We start from the raw sequence: 24,509 nt of genomic DNA, 5'->3' as shown, positions 1-24,509 counted from the left end.
GGGGGGGGAGGAGGGCAGCAGGCCCAGGGCCACTGCCTGCAGGAGCTCCCCAAGCAGGGGGCGTGCTGGAGGGCAGGGCTGTCTTCCAGACTCCATCTGGCGGGCGGGTGGGCCGGCGGGCGGCTGTGGGTCCCTCCCCCATCAGGCACCCTGCTGTCGGCTGGACGGAGAGAGCTCGGGTGCCGGGGTGCAGGGCCCTGGGCGAGGCTAGAGCAGCCTACCCTGACCCGCCGGCGTCGGTGAGGGGTGGACAGCGCATGCTCCTTCGAGTCTGCACTGCGGCACGCCGACCGCAGGGGGCAGTGTGGGCCCGGGTTCGAGTCTGGGCTCCACGGGCAGCCCGGGGGGCCCTGGGAGAGCGAGACGACTAAGAAAGACCTGAAACCCCGGGGTGTGGGGGGTTGGGGGGAGAGGCGAGAGGGGCCTGGAGCATCGCTCAGTCCCGGAGCCTCAGTCGCTCCATCTGTGAAGTGGGGTGACAAGATGGCCGCCTCGCTGCTGGGGGCACAGGCAGGCGCCGCGTGGGCGGCGGGTTCCCTCCCGCCGGCCGCCCTCTGCCCCGTCGGCCCTGCCGGCGGCCGCGATGCAGGCAGAGCGTCCCCGGGGTGGGATCCTTCCCAGCGGCAGGGAGGCCGCTGAGGGGGACCGCCACGCTGCTTCCGGGCAGGGGCGCAGAGGGGCGGCGGGGGCGTTCCGGGGGCCACTGCGGCGCCGAGCAGGGTGCCGGCGGCCTGACCACCGGCTGCCTCGCTTCCACCAGTGCCCGCTCCCCTCCCCCGCCCCCCAGGCCCTGCACCGTTTGGAGGTGCCTCTGTGGTCCAGGAGGCGGGCCTGGGTGGCCTGTGTACAGGGGGGTGGGCCCGCAGGGGCTGGGGTCTGCCGGGTGCTGGGGGGCTGGAGAGCGGCGATCCCTCCGCCCGGGCTCCAGCTCTGACTCAGCAGGAACTCGGGCCTGGAGCTCCGTGCCCGGCCTGCCCGGGGCTGCCCAGCTGGCGCGGGCCCAGCCCAGCCACCGGCCCCGCCAAGCTGCTGTCCAACATCCGCGCGGCTCCCCGCGCCTGCCCCCGCGCGCCCTGGGCATCTCGGCCATCTGGTCAGTGGGCTGTGGCCACTTCGGTCCCTTCCCTGGAGCCCTCCCCGGGGTCTTCCTCAGCCCCTCCCCCTGCGCAGGTCTCTGCTTCCCGGGAGACCCCCGTGGAGCCTGCCTGGGTGACCTCGGAGCGTGGCGTCCCCTCTGGACCTCGGCCTTCCCACCTGTGCAGCCGAGCTGTCAGGCTGTGTGTATCGGGCGCCCTGGGCTGCCCAGGGGCGCCCGGGACCAGGCCCCTCCGGGGGCAGAAACCGGCCTCCGCCAAGACCCCAGGCGAGAGGTCCCCCCGTCTGGACACCCAGGCACGCCACCCTGAGCCCTGGCCCCGGGCAGGCGGCCTCCCGGCTCTCGGCTCCCGGGCCGCGCCGCCGTCAGCAGGCAGCTGGGCCGGCCTGGCCGGGCTCCAGAGGCGCGGAGCGGGTTAAAGTGTGCGCCAGGCCGGCGGCGGCGGGCGGGGGAGCAGCCTGGTGGGAAGTGTGAGATCCTCCCAGTCTGCCTGACAGCTATAAAGGCGGCCCCGCCGCGGAGCCGCCACTGGGCTGTGCACCTCCCCGGGAACCCCTCTCGTGGGCGCTCTTTGCAGTGGAGGCGGCGGGCAGCGGGAGCGAGGGCAGAGGCAGCCCGGCCGCCCCCGCCGCGCACCTGGCGCCGCCCGCCCCCCGCCGCCCGGCCCCTCTCTCCGGGAGGACAACCTGCCGCCCCCGGGCAGGTAGGTCGCCTCCCGCCGCCCCGCGTCCCACCGCGGCCGACCCGGGCGTGACAGGCGGCCCAGAGGCGGGGAGCATCCCCAGCCCCCTCGGCTGTGCGTTATGTAACAGGAGGAGGGCCGGTGGGGAGGGGTCCGGGCCCGCGGGGCGCGTGGAGGGTGGCCCCGGGCCGCCAGCCTCGGGGGACTGAAGCTCTCCTCAGCGCGGCCGCGAGCCTCTGCCGCCGCCGCCGCCGCCGGTGGCTGTTTTTGGACCCCGGGGAGGGCTGGATCCCGCATGCGCCGGGGCTGGCCCGCGGCCAGCGGTGTCTGGGCCTTAATGAAAACCAAGTGTGAGGCCGGCTCAGCACCTGTCTTCAGCCCGCGGGCAGGAGCCGGAGCGCCCGCGAGCCAATGGGACCTCGGAGGGGGCTCCGCGGGCCCGGGGCGGGGGAGGGGGGTGCCGCGGAGGCCTGTGGGGGAGGGGAGCAGACGGGCAGGGCGGGGAGGCGGCGGCCGGGGAGGTGGGGGTCTTGGGGGCCCCCGCTACGATCTGCAGGGTGCGTTACCATCTTGCCCAGGGCAGAGACCGTCTCAGGGTGCCAGGGTGGTGTTGGCGCCGTGCCCGAGGGTCCGCAGGTGCTCAGGCCGCACGGGAGTGGGGGTGTCCGAGGACAGGGGGGCGGGCCTGTGGGAGAGCTGCCTCCGGGACAGGCAGGGCCCGGGCGCTTCCACACCGTCTGCCCCGGAGTGAGCTGGTGGGGTCTCCAGGCTCCCGGGCTGGCCTGCTGCTGTGCTGGGTGGCTCCAGGAATGCCGGCTCCCCTCTCTGGGCTCCGGGCTCCAGGGCGGTGGGCTGGGTGGCTTCTGAAACCCCTTCTCCAGCCTGCTGGCAAGTGGCACTCAGGATGGAAGACAGGCTCTAGACAGAGGCCACTACAGCCCCCCGGCTCCCCACAGCCACCATCCCCCCCTTTGGGGGGCAGAGGGCCCCCCAGGTGGGAGGTTCCCCAAGTGGGGGGTCAAGTGGCATTTGGGCTGGGGCGCTGGCCTCCTGAGAAGGGGCATGGGTGCCCAGGCTCTGCCAGCCTGAGGTCCCCGAGGGGCTGGGGCGTCCATGGACCCACCCGTCAGCCGGCCCTGCTCCCTTCTCCCCGGGCGCCAGCAAGCATTGGGCTGGTAAAGACCCCGCGGTGCCCCAGCTGGGAGGAGTCTGTGGGCCCAGGCGGCAGACCCAGTCGGGGCCTCAGCTCCACCCCTGAGGACACAGCCTGGGCCCACAGGTGTCCTCCGGGAGCTCAGGTGTCCAGTGGCAGAGCAGGGTGTGTGACCCCGAGTGCCCTCACACGGGGGCGGGGGGTGGGCAGGGAGGGCGGGGCAGGCCCAGCACCCGCCCCACTGCCCTGCGTCCCCAGCCCGTGGCAGGCACCAGCCGCTGCCAGCCCATCCCAGATTGCCCCGTGGCCCTGGCGGTGGGCGGGCCCCGCGGGCGTCTCCCCAGAGCGGACCCCGGTCAGCTGACAGAGGAAGCGCGTCTGGCCTGGCGGTGACGGTGGCCTTGCTCCCTAGGATGGACAGCAGGCTGCGGCCTTCTCGCTGGGCCTGGTCCCTGCTGGCGGTGGCGCTCGTGGCCGGGACTGTAGCACCCAGCGGGGCCATGGTGAGTGGGGAGTGTGGCCCCTCGCCTGGAGGGGCCCACGTCCAGGGGTCCTGCCCTCAGCGCCTTCCCCGGGTGCCCCCCACGGCCAGGAACACGGCGGCAGGGGGTCCGGCCTGAGCGGGGCCTCTGGCACCCCTGGAGCCCTCGCCGTCTGGCAGGAGGGCTCAGGGCAGGCGCCACCCCTTGGAGGGGTGCAGTGGGGGTGGGGAAGGCTGTGTCCCCCGGAACCAGGGCAGGGCCCTGGGCCGCTTGGGATTAGGTGTGTCCTCAGGACCCCGTGGAGCGCCTGGGACGGCCCAGATCTCAAGACAGGAGGGACCTGGGCCCACAACGCCCATCTGAGACCGCCCTGGGGGGGCCGGCCCGTCCCACCGGCTCTGCCGTCTGACCCCCGCCGGGCCTCTCGCCGCCCAGGACAGCAGCCCGACGGACAACAGCCTGGAGGGGGGCCCGGACGCCATGGCCTACTGGTGGGGGGAGTGGACCAAGTGGACGGCGTGCTCCCGCAGCTGCGGCGTGGGCGTGACGTCCCAGGAGCGGCACTGCCTGCAACAGAGGTGCGGGGCTCGGGGGGGCTCTGCGGGGAGCGGGGGGGGGGGGCTTCCGTGTGGGGCGGCGGCGTGGGACAGGCCGGGACGCGGCCTCCTCACTGGCCGTTGAGGTCACAGCTCCCAAGGAGGACTGGCTGGCTGGCGGCGTCCTGGGCGCACCCTGCTCCAGGGCCCGGAGCGCTGGCCTTCACAAGGGGGGGGGAGCCCTCTCTGAGGCTCTGTGGGGGGCGGGGTGGGGGGGAGCCCCTGGCCCTCTCTTTCGAAGGCCCGAGCTGAGCAAACACGGAAAAGCACATGGTGCCCCAGCGGCTGCCGGACAGACCTGGGTTCGAGTCTGGCCTCTGCCCCTTCCTAGCGGGGCGACCGTGGGCAAGTCCCACCGCCTCTCTGAGCATCAGCCCCCCCCCCCACACTGCCCCCCGCACCGAGGGGCGGAGACCATGCTCATGCCAGCCAACGGCTCTGAGAACACACGTGTGCGTGAGCTTCCGTGCAGGGCCCGCACATGGGCAAAATTGTCGTTATCACCATTGATTCTGGGTACGAGGACCCTGGGCGAGGGGACGGGGGTGTAGAGGTGACCCCCGTATCGTCCCTCCCCCGGGAAGGGGCTGGGGGACCCGCTCATGCTGCTTGAATGCCTGAGTGGGGGAGCACGGCCCCTCGGCCGGAGCGGGCGGGGAGGCGGTGGGGGCGGGGCCTGCAGCCGGCTGCTCCCGGGCGCAGCTCAGCGCCCGCATCTTCCTGCCAGGAGGACGTCGGCCACGGGCGCCGGGAACAGGACCTGCACGGGCACGTCCAAGCAGTACCAGCTGTGCCAGGTGCAGGTGAGGCCCCGCCCCCCCCTCCGCAGGTGCCAGGTGCCCTCGTGGACACTCAGTCCCGGGCTGCCCCTCACACCCTGTGCAGAGGGGTCCTGGGTGAGGGCGCCCTCCCCGCACCCAGTGAGACGGGGCCGCCCGCCGTGCCCTCCGGCAGGCGCAGGGGGCTCCAGAGTTGGGGTCTGCGGCCCCCACAGGCCCTGCGCCGGGAGTATGCCGGGGGACTGACCATCACCAGGTGTCTCGTCCCCACCTGTGAAACACTACAGCCCCCTGCCCCACCCCGAGGCCCCGGGCGGAGCTGGGGCAGCCGGGGGCTCACAGGGTCCCGCCCAGAGCACGGGCGGGCCAGCACACGAGGGCGCGGAGGGATCTCAGCAGCTGCCCCTCCGCTCATCCTGGCTGCGTCCGGGGAGCCAGAGAGGGGGAGGGGTGGGGGAGGCCGCCCGGGGCCGTGGCCGCTGCTCCCACCCCACGCGCTCGGCCCCCAGGAGTGCCCGCCGGACGCGAGAAGCTTCCGAGAGGAGCAGTGCGTCTCCTTCAACGCCCAGATGTATGACGGGCGGTGGCACCGGTGGAAGCCCCTGTACCCCGGTATGTCTCCTCGCCCCCACCCGGCGGGCCAGCTCCTGGGGACCGTGGCGGGGGACACATGCGTCCAGTGGGTGGGCAGGTGGGCAAAGCGGGCCGGACGGAGGGTCCTTGTGGAGGGTCGTGAGTCGTTCAGGCGGCTGGCCTCTCCCGCGCGTGGGGTCCGCTGAGGGTGGCCAGGTCCGGCCGCGCGGGGCCATGCACTGGCTCCGACCTCCTGCAGGGGGCACTGTCCCCACCCACAGGGAGGCCGAGGCCGGAACTCACAGACTGGGGGCTGGGCCGGGCCGCCTGCCCCTTGGTTCACGTCACCCACCGGGACCCCGGGCGAGTCCCCTCGCCTCTCCAGGCCTGCGTGTGCCGGGGTGGAGGGCGTGCGGTCTCCGTGGAAGGGGGAGCCACGGCCCCGCACGCGCCCCACGCGCCCCCGTCCCCGCCCCCGCAGACGACTACGTGCACATCTCGAGCAAGCCCTGCGACCTGCACTGCACCACCGCGGACGGCCAGCGGCAGCTCATGGTGCCCGCCCGCGACGGCACGTCCTGCAAGCTCGCCGACCAGCGAGGGGTTTGCGTGTCTGGAAAATGTGAGGTTGTTAAACGTTGTAGCATGGGTACCGCGGGTCCCACCGCGCCGGCCGCCGGGCTGCCCGGCCCCCGCCCGGTCCCAGCCGCGCTCTCCGCCTCCCTCCCTGCAGCCCATCGGCTGTGACGGCGTCCTGTTCTCCACCCGCACGCTGGACAAGTGCGGCGTCTGCCAGGGCAACGGGAGCAGCTGCACCTACGTCACGGGCACGTACCGCAAGGGGAACGCCCAGCTCGGTGAGACGCCGCTGCTCCCCGCCCCTCCCCGCCAGGGTCCGCGGGGGCCGTTCCCAGCCTGCCGGGCGTCCCTGCGCCGGCGCCTGCCCCTCGTGGGCCACCTGCCCCTCCGCCCAGGCCTGGGGGCTGGCCAGGCGCTCCTTGGGCCCGCCTGGGCTGGGAGTGACCCGCGGCTCTTTGTCCAGCGTCTACTGGACAGCGGGTTTGGGGCGGGCTCTGGCAGCACTGCAGGGGGCTGTGGACGCCACACAGAGAGGGGAAACTGAGTCACGTGTCGCCTCCTCGCCGCTGGCAGATCTGAGCGAGGGCTCGCCCATTTGGGGGCACCCTGTTCCACGGAGTCCGTGTTTCGGATGGGGTGGGGGGCTATCCGTTACACATCGTGAGTTCGGGGGGCTGAGGCCGCATTCTCTGGAGCCCCGCTAGGGAGGGGTTTCCAGGACAGGCCCCTGGGGCCCCTGCCTGCTCTCACACCCCTGCTGGCGGGCCCTTCCGCCCAACCCCAGGCAGGGGTGCCTGAGTGAGCCTGGACCCCAGCCTGGGCGGGGGTCAGCCCCTAGGCGGCACCAGGGGGGCTCCAGCGGGACCTGGGACCTGCCTCTGTGCGGCTAGACAGCCCCCACCAGGATCACAGGAGGGGGCCGCCAGCTGTTCCCTTTCCAGCTGAGGGGCGGCGGCCCCAGCCAGACCTGCTGCTCACCATCGCCTGCCCCCCCCCCCCCCACCAGGTTACTCTCTGGTGACCCACATCCCGGCCGGCGCCCGAGACATCCAGATCGTGGAGCGGAGGAAGTCCGCCGACGTGCTGGGTACGTGTGTGCGGCCCGGGCAGCTGCCTCGCGTGAGCTTGTGGTTGAGCACGGGGCCCGCGTCTGGGCAGAGAAGGGTTCTTTCCTGCAGGGGAGGGGCGCACTGCTGAAGCCGGAGCCTGACCCGGTGTGGTGGGGGGGGTCTTAGGGGAGCTGACTCCCTCGGGTGCAGAAGGGCCTTGTTGTACTCGGAGCCGCTGGACCGTGGAGGGAGGTGTGACGTCAGGTAGTGAGCTGCCCGTCCCTGGAGAGCCTGGAGAAAGCTGGAGGTGGGTCCCTGCCTCCAGGGCAGGGGAGTGGGGCCCAGGAGGGGCGAAGGTCGAGGCGCAGAGAGGGGCAGTAGGTGGCCAGGCCGAGGCCGTGGGCAGCCTCGACAGAGGTGGGGTGCAGACCCGGGTCAGGGGCTCCCGAGTGAATGTTCTTGCCCCTGGGTGGTCCCCGGTGGGATCTGAACCTCGGTAGGGGCCCTAGAGTTATTGGTGTGACGGCCGAGGCAGCGAGGGCCTGTGCTGGTGGCAATCCCGGAGAGGCGTCGGGGCCTGGCCTGGCCGTGTGCCCAGTCTGCACCCCAGGAGGCCCCCCCGCGGCCCTGGTGGCCACTGTGGGCAGCTGCCAACCCCTGTAAGCAGCTCTGCACTTGGCCCTGCCCTGGGAGGGACAGGCTGGGGACCCAGGTGGGGAGGCTGTTCCCAGCACCTGGTCCACCTCCCTGCCTCTCAGGGCGGCCCCGTGAGAGCCTGCGCTGGCGACACCCTCGCAGCTCAGGGGACGCAGTGGCTGGGCCCCGCAGGCTCCAACCCCATACCCGGGCGGGGCCACACACCCCCAGCCCTGGCATCTGCTACTGGGAGCCGGGCCTCTGCCAGGCGGCTGCTCCGGTGCCCACAGATGTCAAGGCTGGCCTCCGTCAGAGCCCCGGGAAAGCCGTGGAGAAGAGGGTCATCGCTGTCAGGAAACAGGGCTCACACGCAGGCCGGGGACCTAACCAGGTGCGCAGGCCTGGAAGGTGGGCCGAGGCAGCCAGCCCCCCGCCCGACGGTGGTCACAGCGTGTGGAGATGCCGCTGTGCTGGGGGGGGGGTGTCCAGCAGACGTGTCCGTCCTGCTGGTGTGTCAGCCTGGTCAGCAGCTAGCTGCCCAGCTGCCCTGCGGCGTCAGGGGCTTTGGGAGCTGAGCTCCTCCCTCCCCAGACGGGTCCTGGAAGACGCACGGTCCCCGAGTGTGGGGCCCACCCCCTCACTGCCCCCTGCCCCCCCCCCCAGGCTGTGCTGTGGGCACTCCCACAGCCCCAGGGACGGCCGGCTGCCCCAGACCCCCAGCCCAGCTCTGGGCGGTCGCTGCCCCCCCGGGCCATGGGGCACAAGGCTGCAGGCGCCCTCCCGCTGCCTGGGCATCGCTGGGACTGGGTGTCCCTGGGTGGGGCCATCCCACTGAGGCCCCCTTTCCGTGTGTCTGTCCACCTGTGCCCTCCTCACAAAGACAGTGGCCCAGGAAGTGCCCCGGCCTCCCTTGTCACGTCTGGCAGCATGGGGGGCCCGGGCAAATGGTCAGCCTGGCCTCGCCAGCATGTGCAGCGTGATGCCATGATGCCCAGTGGGAGCACAGAGCTGGCCAGCTGGGGGTGGCCGGGGAGGGCCTGCTGGGCCAGCATCCCTCTGTGTGGAGCCCAGAGGCGCACTGAGGTTGCGTCGTCCCCGTGTCCAGGTGGGACGCTGGGGCAGTGACTGGCCCAGGGCCACGCGGGAGTCTGCAGCAGAGCCCGGCTGGGTGGCCCGGCCCCGCCCCCTCTGGTTAACACCCGCTGCCCAGTGGCCCAGCGGCCGCCTCCCCAGGCGCTGGCCCTGCGGCTCCAGACCCGGGGGCTCAGTCCTGATGCCACCCGCCCCTCGAGGCCCGGCCTTTCAGAGGCGGCCAGGATGGCAGGACCCAACGGGCCCAGGGCCGGCCACCTCTGGCCACCTCCGCACGTCCTCGTCCGGTTCAGGCTGACGGGGAAGCGCTTCTGTGTCCCCGGCACTCTGTGGCCGGGGCGGCCGGCCGCTGTGCCCTCCGCAGCCCTTCCGCTCGGCACACGGTCTCCCGTCTTCAGGGCGTCAGGGGAGGGTCCCGGGCCGGGGGCCACGCCCCCCGCCCCCTCCCCGCAGCCGGTCAGCCCCGGTGACCGGCGGCCTCCACCTGTCAGCCCTCGCAGATGAAACCGGCTCCTTCTTCTTCAACGGCAACTTCAAGGTGGACAGCCCCAAGAACTTCAACATCGCCGGCACCGTGGTCAAGTACCGGCGGCCCATGGACATCTACGAGACCGGCATCGAGTACATCGTGGCGCAGGGGCCCACCAACCAGAGCCTGAACGTCATGGTGCGTGCGCGGCGGCGGCGGCGGCGGCCGGCGGTGGGCGTGCCCGAGACGGCGCCCCGCCCCGGCGGGGGCGGGCCCCGGCCCCAGCCCCGCCCTCCCTCTCGTCCATCCCCGGACTCACTCACTCAGGTTGTGGTGCCTCCTCTCTGTCGGCCCCCACTCACTGCCCACTGACCCGTTTCCCTGTGCTCTTGCTCACCCCCTCTCCCTCTCTCACCTTCTCACTTACCTTTCCATTCATTCATTCACTCATTCACTCATTCATTCACTCGTTCATTCATCCCCGCTGTCAGGACCCCAGCCCGTGGGCCTGGCCCGAGGTCCTGTGCAGGTCACTGGGGACAACACGGGGGCTCAGGACGAGGGGCTGCTCAGGGGCCTGGGGACACAGGGCCCTCTTCACATTCAGGGGGCTGTGCCCTCCACGCCGTGTCCTCCCCCGGCTCCTCGGACACTGGCGTTCCTGCTGGGTCCTTCATGCTGAGGGACTGTGCGGGCTGGTGGCCACAGGCCTGCCCCCGACTGCCCCCGGGGCGCTCCCGGGGCGGGGCAGGAGACAGTCCGTGGTCAGTTTCTGGGGGTCGCTGGCACACGGTGGTAACCTGGGTTGGGTCTGGTGTCGGAGGCTTCGTCACCTTTAGCATCCTCTTTTTTAAAAAATTATTATTTACTTATTTTCAGAGAGGGAAGGGAGGGAGAAAGAGAGAGAGAGAAACATCAATGTGCGCTTGCTGGGGGCCCTGGCCTGCAACCCAGGCATGTGCCCTGACTGGGAATCGAACCTGCGACACTTTGGTTCGCAGCCCATGCTCAACCCACTGAGCTACGCCAGCCGGGACTTACCTTCAGCAAGTTCTGCACACAGAGTACACCCCTCGCTGCCGCAGGCCGGGCTGGGCAGACCCCACGCCCCTCCCTGGGGTGGCCGCATCCTCCACGCTCCCGGGTGGCCGGGGCTGGCGGGTGCCAGGCACCGCAGCCACCGCCGCGGGCTGGGAGGGAGGGGCCGGGGGAGGTAGGACAGGCTCCCATCCCCCCTTCCCGCCCCCCCGTCCCCCCCAGGTGTGGAACCAGAACGGCAAGAGCCCCTCCATCACCTTCCAGTACACGCTGCAGCAGCCGTCCGCGGCCCGGCCCGGGCAGCCCTACTACCGCTTCTCCGAGCCCACCTCCGAGAGCGCCGAGGACCCGGAGCTGGACGGGCCGGGGCCGCTGGGCTTCCTCCCGCACAACGGCTCGCTCTTTGGCCAGGCCTCCCCCGAGCGGCTGGGCCTGGACGACCGGCTGCTGGGCGCCCCCGGCCCGGGGGCCGAGCTGGGCCTGAGCAAGGGGAACAACGAGGTGTGCGAGCCGGCCGGCGGCAGGGCCTTCACCGGAGCGCCCAGGGGCACGGGCTTCAGAGGTGACTGACAGCAGGGGGCGCTGCCCGGGGAGGGGCCTCGGGCAGACGGCAGGAGGGCCGGACGGGGTGGGGGGGAGCCAGGTCCTTGCAGGCGTCCTGGGTGGGCCCCGAGCCAGGCCTCCACCTGCACCCTGGGTCGTGTCCTTTGAGGTGGAGGAGGTTGTCCCCCGTGACAGATGGGGACATGGAGGCGGCGGGGGGGAGGGGGGGGGGCTTGCCCACACCACACAGCCCGCCGTGGGGCGCTGGGAGTCAGACGCAGGCCGCTCCGACCCCACCGGCCCTGCCCTTGGTGACTGGGTAGAGGCAGGCGGCATGTGGGGGGTTGGTGAGAGCCCCGGAAGGAAGGCCACGAGGGCGTTGCTCGGAGGGCAGGGAGGCGGCCGGATTCGGGAGGGGCCCCCTCATGGACTTGGGGAGTGGGCTTGCAAGGCCCTCGGCGTCTTTAAGTAGAAGACACCCGAGCGGCCGTGTTGGCGCCCCGGGGCTGCGGTGATAAATGACCACCGCTGGCGGCCCGGGACACGGGGGCGCGCTCTCCCCGGCCCTGGAGGCCGGGGTCCACAGCCGAGCGGTCGGCAGCTGCCTCCCTGCGGGGGGCCCCAGGGGCTCCTGCCCGCCTCCCCCAGCATCGAGGGGCCCCGGGTGTCCTTGGCTTTGGCCAAGCCACTGCAGCCTCTGCCCGCGTCCCCACACACCTGCTCCTCTGTGACTCTCCCCATGTCCCCTCCCCTTCCCCCAAGGACAGCGGTCTCGGGTGGGGGGGCCGCTCCAAACCCAGGGCGGTCTCATCCTGAGGTCCCTCCCTATGTTGACAAAGGTCCTCTTTCTAAACAAGCCCACATTCTGGGGCTCTGGGCGGACACGAGTTCTGGGGGACCCCTTCATCCTGCTGCAGAGGTCAAGGCGACTCCCCACCAGAGCCGGTCCAGGCCGGCCCGTGGGCCTCCCCTCGATGCCCCGGGTCCGCTCGCAGGGCAGAGACCCCCCCCTGGGGGCCCCCAGGCTCAGCTCTGGGCCTCCAGCCCCGGTGGCCCCCACCCCAGGGCAGCCCTTGCCCCCAAGCCCCCCCCACGTGAGGGGCCGTGTGAAGCTAAGCCACTTGTCTCCTTCGCAGATGGCAACGCCACAGGGACAGCTCTCTCCGGGGACACGGGGGACCGAGGGGCCGGCGCCCACCGCCCCTCCCAGGGCCTCCTCTCGCCCGGCGTCCTCTCCGGCCAGCACCTGGGCGCCGGCTCGGACTCCCAGGAGCTCCCCCTCAACGGGACGGGCAGCGGCATCTTCGTGCAGGGTGCCCCCCGGGGCTCCCCGGCCGAGGGGCTTTACGTGGACGATGACGAGAGCGAGGGGGCCGGCGCCCACCTGCTCAACGGGTCGCACCTGGGGCTGAGCAGCGGCAGGGTGGCCAACGCGTCCTCAGAGGCCCCCTTCCCCAACGTCAGCGCCAGCCTGCCCGCCGCGGCCGGGAACAGGACGCACAAGGCCAGGTGGGCACGCGGCCCCGGGGCGAGGCCCTGTCAGCGAGGCCTCACTGGGGGGTGAGGGGGTCTGGCCGCCCCCCAGGCCTGAGCAAGTTAGTCCCCACCCCACCCCACACCAGGTGAAAGCCCAGAGCTGTGCACCCGTGTGCGGAGCTGATGGGCTGGAAGGAGGGGCAGGAGGGCGGGGAGGGGGCCGCCCGTCCAGGGTGCTCCCCGGGAGCCAGGCTCGGGGCTGAGTCTGGGGCTGGGTGTGCTGCCTGCGCGGAGAGTTAGACGGTTATTGGCCTCTTGGGGGGGGGGGGGGCGTGCGAGTCTGCCTGGGGTCAGGCCCCCTGATGCAAGGAGGCAGCTGAGGACTCTAGACCGTCACAGCTGGGGAGTCACACCTGGGGACACCTGGACTGTCACACCTGGGGACACCTGGGCACTCTCAGCTGGGGATGATGCTTGAACAGTCAGGACTGGCCTTGGAGGGGCCTGAGGCCAGAAGCCTCCCTGAGCAGCGGGCAGATGCGAGCAGAGTGTCCCTGGGCCTGCCACCGTCCCCGCTGGAGGACAGTCCCTGGTGACAAGCCCCCTGAGCTGAGGGTTGCCCTGAGGGGCTACAGCCAGGGTGCACAGGTGTGGGGGGTGCGGGGGCAGGAGTGGGCGCAGGCTGGGCTGCCCAGCTCTTCGAGGGCCACCGAAGCCCTCGACTGAAACGACAAACATGGCTCGGACCCTCTCTGGGCCTCAGTGTCCCCTCCTTAAGCAAGGGACTTGTCAGAAGATGCTTCAGGGCCCGGCGGCTCTACGGTGCCCAGTCAGATTACCCAGGGCGTGTGGGTCCTTAAGCCACACTTCGGGGTCTGTCCTGCCCCGGTGGAGTCTTCCCCCTCCCCCTCAGCCCCACGGCGGCATCTGGGGCTGCCAGTGCCTGCGGGGGTCACAGGAATCAATACAGTCGACCACCAACTCCCGGGAAGGCCCAGACGTGGGGAGATGGGGTGGCTCCCCACTGGCCACCGTCGAAGGGCGCTGAGGCCGAAGGTGGCCGTTTAACACAAAGGGCTGAGGGCAGGGGCCGGCGGGGAGCCCGGCGGCCAAAATAGGCCTTCAGGGCGGGCTGTCCAAACACAGGAAGTCGCGTCTGCCCCTGGGAGGGCGGGATCAAAGGAAAGGTTATTTCCATCCTCCCGGGATGGCCTCCGCCGACCACGGACAAGCCTCCAAGACCCCCGGCAGGAGGGGCGGGGCAGTGGCCAGTGCTCGTGCGTCCTGGGTCGTTCATAACCGAGCGCCGTCTGTCTCCCCCACCCCCCAGACTGGCTGCCGGGACCCCCAAGGCTTCGGGGGCTCCCCCTCTCTTCCAGACAGTGACGGGCTGGAGGTTCGGTCCCCTCCTGGGTGTTTTTCTCCCAGTGCCACTGCTAGGCACCAGGCCTGCCTCACCGTACACACACACACCCACACACACACACACACACGGGCACGGCTCGTCCAGAGCCTTGCAAGCCAGGAGTGAGGCCGGCCGCCCTCCCCAGAAAATGCCCTTTGTGCTTGAAACCCCGGAGGGTTATTTTGCACCGGCCGCCCTCCCCTCCTGGGAGTCGGGGATGAGTCACTGGGCTGCTGCTGGCTGCGGCTGTGTAATTAGATAGCGTTGGCCCGCCGCTCCCTGGGGGGGGGGGGGGGGGCTTGGGCTCACCCCTTGTTCTGGGGGAGCCCGGGGTCGGGAGCCATCTTCTGGGGCCTTCCGGGCCCCGGGGCCTGGCTCACAGGCGCTGGGTGGTCACCCAGGTTTCCGTGGGTCCTTTGTGCTCAGGTGACAGGGTCAGGGGGGTGGGGGTACATGTTAAAGTTTTCTCTCGTCCTTTTTCCGTGACTTTTCAAACACAGTCGACGTGCTGTTGGTCTGGTGCTGGTTTCAGGGCGTGGTGGTTGGGCAGTCACGTACTTTATAAAGCGACCCCCCCCCATGTTTCCAGCACCCCCGCCGGCCCCGTGCAGGGCGAGTGCAGGACAGTTGGCTGCGGGTCCTGTGCTGGACGTCACGTCCCCGAGATTCCACTCATTTTTCAGGAGGACGGTGTGGGCATTCCTGCCCGTGGGGCGTGGGGGGGTGTGGGAAAGGGCAGGGCCACCGCCCGGCGTGCTTGGCCCTCCCGCCTGTCCCCTCCCCACCCCCATTGTCCTGGCTCCTGCACCCTCTGCCGCCCACCTGGGAAATTCCGAAAACTGGAATCCCAGCCAAGACCGCGGCCGCAGCCCGACCGGAAGGCCTGTCAGAAACATGCCCTGCCACTGTCCCCAGAGCTGACCGCCGTCCCCAGGAAAGGACCCGTGGCCGTGCCCAGGCTCACACACGGGGACACCCAGCTCCTCCCCTCTCCAGCCAGCCCCCGGGCTAGGGGAAGGCACCGGGGAGGTCGAGGCCTGGACCACGTGCGCGGCCAGGCCCGCGCACCCTGCCTCTCCCCGGGCTCGGCCCCGTGGACCTGTGACGGCGGGGAAGCCCTGTCATCTCAGGCCCGACGCCCTGGGAGCTGCTGCCCCTCCCCTCCCCCATGCTGCGCCCCCCACATGCCTGCACAGCAGGTACGGGGGTCGGAGGTCGGGCCCAGCACACCCACCGCTCAGAGAAGCAAACAGCCCTAATAAGAGTTGGCCCCGGGCCCCTGATTCCCCGGCAAGAGCCCTGGCCGGCTGCCGGTGGGGAGACCGCACGCCCTTCTCCTGGCCTGGGCAGGGGCGTCTGGGGGGGGGGGGGGACGAGGCCCCGCCCCCGTCTGAGCTTTCCTGTGTTGGTCACTGCAGCCGAGTGGCTCATGTCTCGTTCAATCAGGACCCTGTGGGGGAGGCAGCGGGCGAGAGTTCTGGCACCTTCTCGGCAATAAAGTGCCTCCCGATGTCCCTCCCTGGGGAGGGGGAGGGGAGGAGGACCCATCTACCCATCTCGGATGCTGGAAGGGGAGACGCTGGCATGTGGAGAGGGGCGGCTGCATGCTGGCCTGTCCCCAAACTCCCCCAGGAGCTGTGACAAGCTGTGGTGCAGGACACGGGGACTGTCAGCCACGGAGACGGGCCACGACCCCTGCATCCTAATCCACGCCGCCCTGCGCTGGACAGCGGCCCTCTCACCCCAGCGGGGCGGGGCCGCCTGGGGCTCAGGACAGGGGTGCCATCCCACCAAGGCACCGCCTCCCCGGTGACGAGGACGCACCCGCCGTGGCTTCTCACCCCCTCCTCTGCCTGACCCCGTTTCAGGACCAGGCCCAAGGCGCGCAAGCAGGGCGTGAGCCCGGCAGACATGTACCGGTGGAAGCTGTCCTTGCACGAGCCCTGCAGCGCCACCTGCACCACAGGTAGCAGCCACCGCCGCCCCCCACGTGGCCCTGGGGGTGCCCGCCTGCCCACGGCAGGCCTGGGAGGGGGCGGGACTTGACTCAGGTCGGGGTGCCCCGCCGGTGGTGGGCCCCGGGGAGGCTGCCCTCCCCCATCGTCAGTGACCTGGCTGCGTGGGCCTCTCTAGGAGCCAATGTGAGTTCTTCAAAGCGGCTGGGATGGGGCCGGGGCTGGAAAGAGAAGAGGTCGGACCCTGAGTTCTGTCACAGCTCTTCTTTAAAAAAAAAAAAATTCATTTTTAGAGAGCGGGGAAGGAAGGGAGAAAGGGAGAGAAACATCAGTGTGTGGTTGCCCTACTGGGGACCTGGCCTGCAAACCAGGCGTGTGCCCTGACTGGGAATCGAACCAGTGACCCTTTGGTTCTCAGGCTGGCCCTCAGTCCACTGAGCCACACCAGCTGGGGCCCTTGCCATAGTTCTGTAACATAGTTATGGTCATTGTCCCTGATTCAAACCAGGAAGCTGGGTTCTGAGCAAGTGGGGGACGTGCCGGTGGTCCCATGACCTGTCTGCGGGTCTCCAGGGTGCTCGCGTGCGGCTCACAGGCCTTTCTCTCGTCCTGAACCCAGGGGTCATGTCGACCTATGCCACGTGTGTCCGCTACGATGGCATCGAGGTGGATGACAGCTACTGCGACGCCCTGACGCGCCCGGAGCCGGTCCAGGACTTCTGCGCCGGGAGGGAGTGCCAGCCCAGGTGCCGCCCGCAGGCCCCCGGCAGGGGGCGTGTCGGGAGCGCGGCGGGGAGCTGGCTCCCGTCTCTCCAGAGGAGCAGGGGGGTCCTCCTGCTCCTTCCAGGGGCTCTGTGGGCGGGGCTGGCGGGGGGCGGGCACTCCAACCAGCCTGTCCGCGTCCTCTGCGTCTTCCCGCGCTGAGCACGTGGTCCGCCGCCGTGCCTGGCACGCAGCGGGCACTCCGTCAGCGCGGTCCACTGCGAGCTGCGACTCCGCTCTGCGCACGGCTCTCTGCCGTGGGCCGCACCTTTGCCCCGGGCTCACTCGGTGCAGCTAGGATCTGTACGCGCCCCGAGGGCTGGTACCCCAAACTCCAGGTGGACTGCCTGTCTCTGTCATGGGGGAGGCCCCGCCTTCCTGGCCTCCCGTTCTGCCTCACGGATGGTCGGACGGGAAGCCCTGACCGTGTCTTCTCCCCAGGCACGGTGGGGGCTGCTGTGGGGGCCCCAGATGAGCCTGCGGGCACCAGCCTGCTGGCGGAGGAGCAAACTTGTCTTGCTCCCTGACTCTGCTCTTTGCTCCTGCCCGCCCCCCGACCCTCCCCCCCCACTCCCCCCGGGCCCAGGGTCTCTGCTACCTGCCCATCTGCTGCTTTCTTAGAAGCCCAGTGTGTGGTCTGTGGCTTTGGGTCCTGCCAGCCCATCAGAGCCCCCACGGTTGGGGGGGGGGGCGTTCTCTGGAAGTCTGGGGCATGATCCCAGCCTGAGCGAAGGAACAGGGCCAGAACCGGGTTCCCAAAGGGCCTGGAAGGCCAGGGCGTGGGTGAGAGCAGGTGGAGGCGGCTCCAGCTGCCGGGCCACTCCAAGCGCCCACGCAGGCCCCACTTAGGAGTTCCCTAGAGAGCTGGGTGCCCAGGGCAGCAGCCTCCATGGTGTGGCCTCACCAGCGTCCCGTGTGTCTCGGCCCTTGTGACTTTGTAGTGCACGGGGAGGGAGGAGGGGGACACATTGTCCCAGGGTACGGGGTTGCACGGCGCGGGAAGGCGGGGGATCACTGAAGGCCGCCCCTCCCGAGACAGGTGGGAGACCAGCAGCTGGAGCGAGTGCTCGCGCACGTGCGGCGAGGGCTACCAGTTCCGCACCGTGCGCTGCTGGAAGATGCTGTCGCCCGGCTTCGACAGCTCGGTGTACAGCGACCTGTGCGAGGCCACGGATGCCGTGCGGCCCGAGGAGCGCAAGACGTGTCGGAACCCGGCCTGCGGGCCGCAGTGGGAGATGTCCGAGTGGTCGGAGGTAAGTGTGCTTCCCACGAGCGGGAGCGCGGGCGGGGGCGGGCGCGGTGGGAGCATGCACGCACGCACGCAGGTCCTGACGCCGCCCTTGCCCCGCCCCTCACAGTGCCCGGCCAAGTGCGGGGAGCGCGGCGTGGTGACCAGGGACATCCGCTGCTCGGAGGACGAGAAGCTCTGCGACCCCAACACCAGGCCCGTGGGGGAGAAGGACTGCATGGGGCCCCCCTGTGACCGCCAGTGGACCGTCTCTGACTGGGGGCCGGTGAGGGCGGGGCCCGGGGAGGGGGGCTTCAGAGGGGGCCAGGGCGCTCCCCCTGGCGGAGACTCGGTCTCCCCGTTTTCCCGGAGTGAGGACGTGGAGGAAGGACTGGCGGTCCTCCTCGTTATTACGCAGAACAGGCGGCCCACACCGCGATCCCGCTTCCCAGCCCCTCTGCCCGTCTCCCTGTGTGTCTGTCTCCGAGTCCTGGGGCGCCCTCTGGGCGCTGGGGGCGCAGATGACCTTGTAGGGGGTGTAGGTGTGTTTTCTCCCTCGGTGTGTTTCACCGAGCACGCAGTGTCTCTGTAATTAGAACAGAACGTGCTATTTCCAATGAGGTTACTATGGCAGCGGCTTCCGCGGGCTGCCCGGGGGGCGGTCCTGTCTCCTGGGAGTGACGTCAGCGGGGGATTGGGGAGCGGGCGGGGCTCGAACCGGGTGTCCCCCTGCAGTGCAGCGGCAGCTGTGGCCAGGGCCGCATGATCAGACAAGTGTACTGCAAGACCAGCGACGGCCGGGTGGTGCCCGAGTCTCAGTGCCCGATGGAGACCAAGCCCCTGGCCATCCACCCCTGCGGGGACAAGAACTGCCCGGCCCACTGGCTGGCCCAGGACTGGGAGCGGGTGAGTGGTCTGAGCTGGTGCGGGCACCCCTGCAGGGGCAGCTTTGGGCAGATGGCCACGTGGCCCAACGGCCGATGGGTCCGAAGGAGGGCCCAGCTGTACGTGGTGCCGGCGCGGCGCACCAGAAACGAGTTTGGAGTCGGAAAAGCCCGAAAGGCCGGAAACCCCATCGAACTTTCCGGTCTGAGTAGGCAGTGTTGGCGGTGCTGTGGGTTTAGCAGGGTCCCCCGGACGTCCCCACCGCCGGCCCCCCGTGTGGCCCGTGTCTGGAGACCCGAGGGGCCGGCTGTGCCTGCTTTGGTCCCGGGTCCTTGTCCTTGTGGCCGGCTTCGCGGTCCCAACCTGCAGGTCCCAGGAGTTGTCCCACTGTCACCACTTCCCTTTGGCTGTCTCGGGCAACCAGCCCCTCCCTCGCCCCGGGCCCCCGCCCCCTCTAGTCTCAGACCGGTCGTCTTTAACCACTTTGATTCAGAACAGATGGTTTTCTGCTACGTTGCTTTTGGTCAAATCCATCTGGGGCCCAACGGTCATCCCCCAGGGCTCGCGGCCAGAATCTGCCCGCTGTCTCAGCATCCCACCCTGTGGCTGCTGGCGGAGCCGCCACTCCCCCCCCACCCCGGGGTCTCCGCAGGCCGGGCTCTGGTCCTCCTGGCCCCTGCCTGGCCTCTGAACCCTGTCTGTGCCCTCGTCCCAGTGCAACACCACGTGCGGCCGCGGCATGAAGAAGAGGGTGGTGCTGTGCATGGAGCTGGCCAACGGGAAGCCTCAGACGCGCAGCGGCCCCGAGTGCGGGCTGGCCAGGAAGCCGCCGGAGGAGAGCACCTGCTTTGAGCGGCCCTGCTTCAAGTGGTACACCAGCCCATGGTCTGAGGTGAGCGCCCACCGGCCCCCGGGGTGGCCGGGGGTCTGGCCGTGGGTCTGCTCCTGTCCTGGCCCCCCCTCCCTGGCCGCACATGCCCTCAGGTCCCGCTCGCTGGCCTCCATCACGGCCTTCTGCCCCCCGGGAAGCTGCTCAACTCTGCCAGGCCGGGTGGCGCCAGAGCTGCCTCTTGCAGGAAGCCTTCCTGGATCTCACCTTTGCGATCCCTGCCACGCAGGTCCTGGGCTCTCTTAGCTCGGGGCACTCCTGGCCTTGCCTTGTCGCCTTTTTGCTGTGCATTTGACATGTGCACCTGATACCTGTTGTGGGGCAGCCAGAGCCCAGGCGGGCCCTTGGGGCCTGTGGGCTGTGTCAGACCGGGCCCTGGCTGGGGAGGCGGTCAGAGTCCAGGTGGGCTGCAGGGTCCTGAGTGCAGAGGCCGCCAGGGACGGGGGCCGGGAGGCGGGGGAAGCCAGGAGGACCGGCCAAAGCTCTCCGGAGCAGCCTGGCCCCACCCCCTGGCGGAGGGCCCCTTGGCCTCAGGCTGGCGGGCAGCTGGGAGCCCTGCGGTCGGCTCCCTGAGCAGCCGAGGCACAGCCCTTGGCTCCCGGGCCTCGGGGCTCCCCTTCCCACCGCCAACAGCTCCGTGAGGAGGGGCTCCCCGCCCCGTCTCACCGAGGAACAAACTGAATTTAACAGGGATGTCCAGCCCACGCGGGCCCTGCAGTTGCCGGTGGGGGTGGGGGGTTGTGTGGTGGACATTTGAGCTTGTGTCCATCCTGTCCTGGGCGAGTGAGGGACCTGGGAAGCGAGGGGAGGCCTGGCTCTGTGTCGCCCAATGGGAGGGGCAGGGGCCCCGGGTGCCTGTGGCTGCTGGCGGAGACAGAGCAGCCTCAGTTCACGGGCGGGGCAGGGTGGGGAGTGGCAGGCACCCCTCCCGGTCTCAGGTGGCCTCCTGGTGAGATTCCAGGGTCCCCGGGGCCTGGAGCTGGCCGAGCCCCTCATGGCACGGAGACAGTCCCGGCCACACCGCCCTTCCGAGTGGTGGGCGCTGTCTTCTCCGTGTGCCCTTCGCACCGCTGCTTGGGCCCCGGGCCGCCCACCCCCAGGGGCACGGGAGCTCTCACGAGGGCAAGAGGGGAGGCCCAGAGCGGCCCCTGAGTGTGGGGGCGGGGCAGGGAACACGTCACCTCGGGACAGAGGCGTGGGTGCCAGGGCACACCACGGGGTTCCTCAGGGCGTCTGCCCAAGGCTGACCGTCCTCTGCTCAGTGTGGAGCTGGCCTCTTGTCGCCCCAGCCTGGGCCAGTCCCTAAGCTGGAGCAAGCATGGTGGTGGCCGCCCCGGCTCCGTCCCATCCTGTGCAGCAGGGGCTGGAGGGTGGGCTCAGGGACCGAGGGCCCAGGTCCCAGACAGGCCTGGGTGACGCAGGGTCAGCCGCACAGAGGGGGTGAGAGGGAGCCGCCGGCTGTGGGCTGCTGGCGGGAGGCCCAGGGGGGGGGGGGGGCGGGGGCTAACCCGGGTCAGCAGCTGTAGCTCGGCGGCGGGGTTTTCCGAGGGCAACATCTGGACAGTGAGCCGCGGTGGGGGTGGGGGTGGCTTTGGGGGATCCGTCTAATTGGCCCATGACACACAGCTTTGTGCTGGGGCGGAAGACCAGCGCTCCCTGCCGGCCCCGGCCCCATGTGTTCCGCGCACCAAAGGACCCAGGAAAGGCCCGGAGGGGGGGCAGTGGAGAGAGGAGGGATGCACCCCCCTCCTGTGCGGGCGGGGAAACCGAGGTCGCACTGGCTGGGGCCGAGCGTCAGCCCACCACCGGCTGCCCGGCTGCCCTTTCCTGTCCCCACCCCCACCCCCACCCCCCAGCTCTCGTGCGCCCCGTGTGGGCGGGGGCTCGGCAGCCTGGCGAGACTGGGGTCCCCGCGCGCTCTCCCCCATCAGTGCACCAAGACCTGCGGGGTGGGCATGCGGATGCGGGACGTGAAGTGCTACCAGGGCACCGACATCGTGCGCGGCTGCGACCTTCTGGTGAAGCCGCTGGACAAGCAGACGTGTGAAGTGCAGCCCTGCCCCACAGACCCACCCGGTGAGCGGGGGCGGGGCCAGGGCAAAGGGCGGGGCCAGGGGCGGGGCCGGGCCCAGGGACGCGCGGAAAATCATCAAGGTGGAGCAAGGCTGCTGCCCGAAGGGCCGGCCTGGCTGGGCGGTGAGGGCAGGGGGTGCATGTGAGGCCTGGCGGGTGCTCAGGGCCCCGGGAACTGTGCTGAGACCTGCATTGTGGACAGAGCATAGCCATGGAAGATGGGGGGCAGCTGCGGGAAAGCAGGAATCCGGGGCCACCCCTGGTAGCCCAGGTCTGGGCACACAGCGTGTCTCTGGGCCTCCAGGGGGCGCTGTGCGCAGGGTGAGCTCGGCCTTGGTCCTGCCAGGCGCCCAGGGGTACTTTGGGGGCCGAGATCAGCGGCCCCTCCCTGGTCCCTGGACATACGCACACTCCTCCCTCTGGGGGCGCTGGTCCAGTCACGCACCAGCGCCCTGACATCCCCGGGGATGGGCGGGTGCCGGAGAGGGGTGGCAGAGAGAGGCCCATCACCCATGAACCTGGAAAGGGGCTCGGTGGCCCAGGGCCCCCGGAGCATCCCCTCCCCTGGGAAGAGAGAGCTGGGGAGGGGCGGGGTGAGGCAGGGAGGGGTGGCAGCCCTATTCTGATACCCTGTCCCCACCTCCGCCGTGTCCCCTGCCCAGACGACAACTGCCAGGACCAGCCGGGCACCAACTGCGCCCTGGCCACCAAGGTGAACCTGTGCAGCCACTGGTACTACAGCAAGGCCTGCTGCCGCTCCTGCAGGCCCGGCCGCTCCTAGGCCCGGCGGCCGCGGGCCGAGCGCCCCGCCGTCGGCTGCCGCAGCTCCAGCTCCGCAGCCCTCCACGGACTCCCCGGCTGCAGGGCGCCCGGGCTGCGGAGGCGAGGTGCTGAGCCCCTGCTCTGCCCCCAGGGAAGGAGTGTCCTGAGCGCGGGGCGGCCTCGCCGGACAGAGCCGCCCCGGCCGTGTGCACGTGACTGCCCTGAGCCCGAGGACCGCGCGTCAGCAGAGCACACGCCCCCGCACCCAGCTTCCCGGGGGCCCGGGCCTCCTGCCCCCGGCCCCCCTCACTTCTCTGGGCTCAGCCCTGGGAAGGTCCTGCCTGCCTCCGGAGCAGAGGCGGACGGGGGTGGGGCTGGCAGGAAGGTGCTGGTGCGCCCCCCACCGGGTCCCACGGAGGCGTGCCCCTTCCGAGGAGACCGCACCCCCGACTCGGCGCGCGGAGCCCCTCACGCGACGCTGGAGCACGGAGGGACCCCCGCACTGTGTGCCAGGAGGAGGCGCCCTCTCGCCGTGGGCCTGCTCCGCGGGCTCTGTCACCGCCCCTGTATGTCAATAAAGTGGCCGTATTTATGGCAGCGTCGTGCGTGCGTGCGTTCCTGGCGGCTCTGGCTGGAGGGGGCGTGGCTGTCCAGCTCAGGAAGACGGGCCTGGGGGCGGGGCTGGGGGCCGGGCTGCAGGGGCTCCCTGAGCCTCGACGGAAGGTGGCAGAGTGGGGAGCCCGCAGGCGGGGGCGTTGGGGGGCTCAGGACCCCGGCGCTGTGGTCGGAATTCAGTCGGATCCTTGAGCCCATCGATGGTGGGGACCTGAGGGTGGGAGCACCAGCGGGGGGCGCTGGTGGGTCCTGGCAGGACACGGGGTGGGGGGTGCTGGCGGGCACTCTGGGACTAATCTGAAACCCCTGCCCCCAGGTGAGCTGGGCAGCGCAGAGGCGGCAAGGGGGGCGGCCCGGGGCTGCCCCGGGTGCCTGGGAACCGTCCACATCACTGTTTCTGGGCCCTGTAGGGGGACCACTTAATCTGGACTTGGGGTGCAGGGACACGGGAGGGCTTCCTGGAGGAGGTGGTGTTTCGGCTGGCCCAGCAGCAGGAGTGGCTCCCAGACGAGCGGGTGGGGACGAGTGCGGAGAAGCGCTACAGGCCACACGAAGCCTGGATGGAGCGCCGAGGGGTGCGCAGGGCGCCGCAAAGGTGGGCACCGCAGCAAAGGGAGGACTCGGGGGTCCGCCTGCCGCAGAACAGCCAGGCCACGCGGGGCTGAGGGAGCCGCGGCGGGGGGCCAGCTCCGGGGCCCCCACACGGTGTGCGGGAAGGCGTGCTCCCTCCGGTGACACCGGAGACCTGTGGGGCGGGCGTGCTCAAGATCACCGTCGTCCACTGCCCCCACCCCCTCATGTTCTGACCCTGACCCCGCTCCCCCCCTCCTTCCCACCCCCAGCTCCTCCTCTCCTCTGCCCTCCTTCCTGCCAACTCCGCACCAGAGACGGCGGTCACTTGCCCCCGGTGACCCTGCCTGTCCCCCACAACCCCTGTCCCGGAGCTCAGAGTTCAGGCCAGTGGCCCCTGGTCTCTGAGGAGGGACACCCACCCCCGGAGAGACTTGAACTCTAAGGGGGCTCGCCATGGCAGCCCCTCTGGGCAGAGCCTCGACTCCGTGGCCTGGACAGGAGAAGATGGGCTCCACCTGGCCCCAGGCTGCCCAGAGCCCTTTCTAGAAAGTTCCAGGGAGGGCTCAGGCTGCTGGCCGGCAACCCCAGGCAGGCTGCAGACGGTGGCACAGGGTGTCAAAGACGAGTTTATTGGCTTTCTCGTTCTCTGGGGGGGGGGCTCCCCGCAGCCCTGCACGTGCCCGGGGGGCGCTGTGCTCATTCCAGACCGACCTGTGAGTGGACAGAGGACAGACACCAGCGGAGGGAAGGACAGAACAGAACAGCCCCGGGACGTGCCGCCTCCCGGCCCCCCACCCCCACCCCCAAGCCAATACACGAGAAACAGACGTGTGGGTTCCACGAGGGAGGGGTGTGGGGGCTCCGGGAAGCGTGTCCGTATGGAGGCAGGGGCAGAGGAAGAGGAGGGAGGACGTCCAGGCGGCCAAAAAGACTGGGTCTTCGCTAACTCCCAGTGTCCCGTCCAGCCACCCTGGCTCTCCAGCGGGACCACTCGGCTGCCCACGGCTGGGGACGGCCCCTGGCCCTCATGGGTTTGTCTGGTGGAGGGGCAGGTGGCTGGGGGCTCAGTGCCTCCTCCTGGGCAGACGGGGGCTACCCTGCCGGGGGCTCCAGGGGCAG

The 24,509-nt window shown here is 70.7% G+C and overlaps 1 protein-coding gene across 1 annotated transcript; it reads left to right on the top strand.

The window, feature by feature from the left end:
* The first annotated feature begins 1,589 nt into the window (after positions 1 to 1,589).
* ADAMTSL2 (ADAMTS like 2) lies at positions 1,590 to 22,457 on the top strand. Its single transcript, XM_028522025.2, has 19 exons — positions 1,590 to 1,799; positions 3,344 to 3,434; positions 3,849 to 3,991; positions 4,737 to 4,812; positions 5,298 to 5,400; positions 5,843 to 5,988; positions 6,095 to 6,218; positions 6,947 to 7,027; positions 9,209 to 9,384; positions 10,447 to 10,786; positions 11,904 to 12,276; positions 15,517 to 15,614; positions 16,223 to 16,349; positions 17,405 to 17,618; positions 17,724 to 17,879; positions 18,329 to 18,499; positions 19,194 to 19,370; positions 21,299 to 21,443; positions 22,103 to 22,457. The coding sequence occupies exons 2-19, from the start codon at positions 3,345 to 3,347 to the stop codon at positions 22,219 to 22,221; spliced, it is 2,859 nt and encodes a 952-aa protein (XP_028377826.1). The 5' UTR covers positions 1,590 to 1,799; position 3,344; the 3' UTR covers positions 22,222 to 22,457.
* Positions 22,458 to 24,509: the final 2,052 nt, after the last annotated feature.

This window comes from Phyllostomus discolor, chromosome 3 (assembly GCF_004126475.2).
Source record: "Phyllostomus discolor isolate MPI-MPIP mPhyDis1 chromosome 3, mPhyDis1.pri.v3, whole genome shotgun sequence".
NCBI lineage: Eukaryota > Metazoa > Chordata > Mammalia > Chiroptera > Phyllostomidae > Phyllostomus > Phyllostomus discolor.
The sequence above is the reverse complement of the archived record's forward strand: the minus strand, read 5'-3'. Positions and strand labels throughout refer to the sequence as shown.

What these genes read in the sequence shown, in the direction of transcription:
- ADAMTSL2 (XM_028522025.2), top strand. Translation starts at nt 3,345, where the DNA reads ATGGACAGCAGGCTGCGGCCTTCTCGCTGGGCCTGGTCCCTGCTGGCG. An exon ending in GTGGAAGCCCCTGTACCCCG is followed by an intron (nt 5,401 to 5,842) that starts GTATGTCTCCTC and finishes CCGCCCCCGCAG; the next exon opens with ACGACTACGTGCACATCTCG. An exon ending in TGGCCCAGGACTGGGAGCGG is followed by an intron (nt 18,500 to 19,193) that starts GTGAGTGGTCTG and finishes CCCTCGTCCCAG; the next exon opens with TGCAACACCACGTGCGGCCG.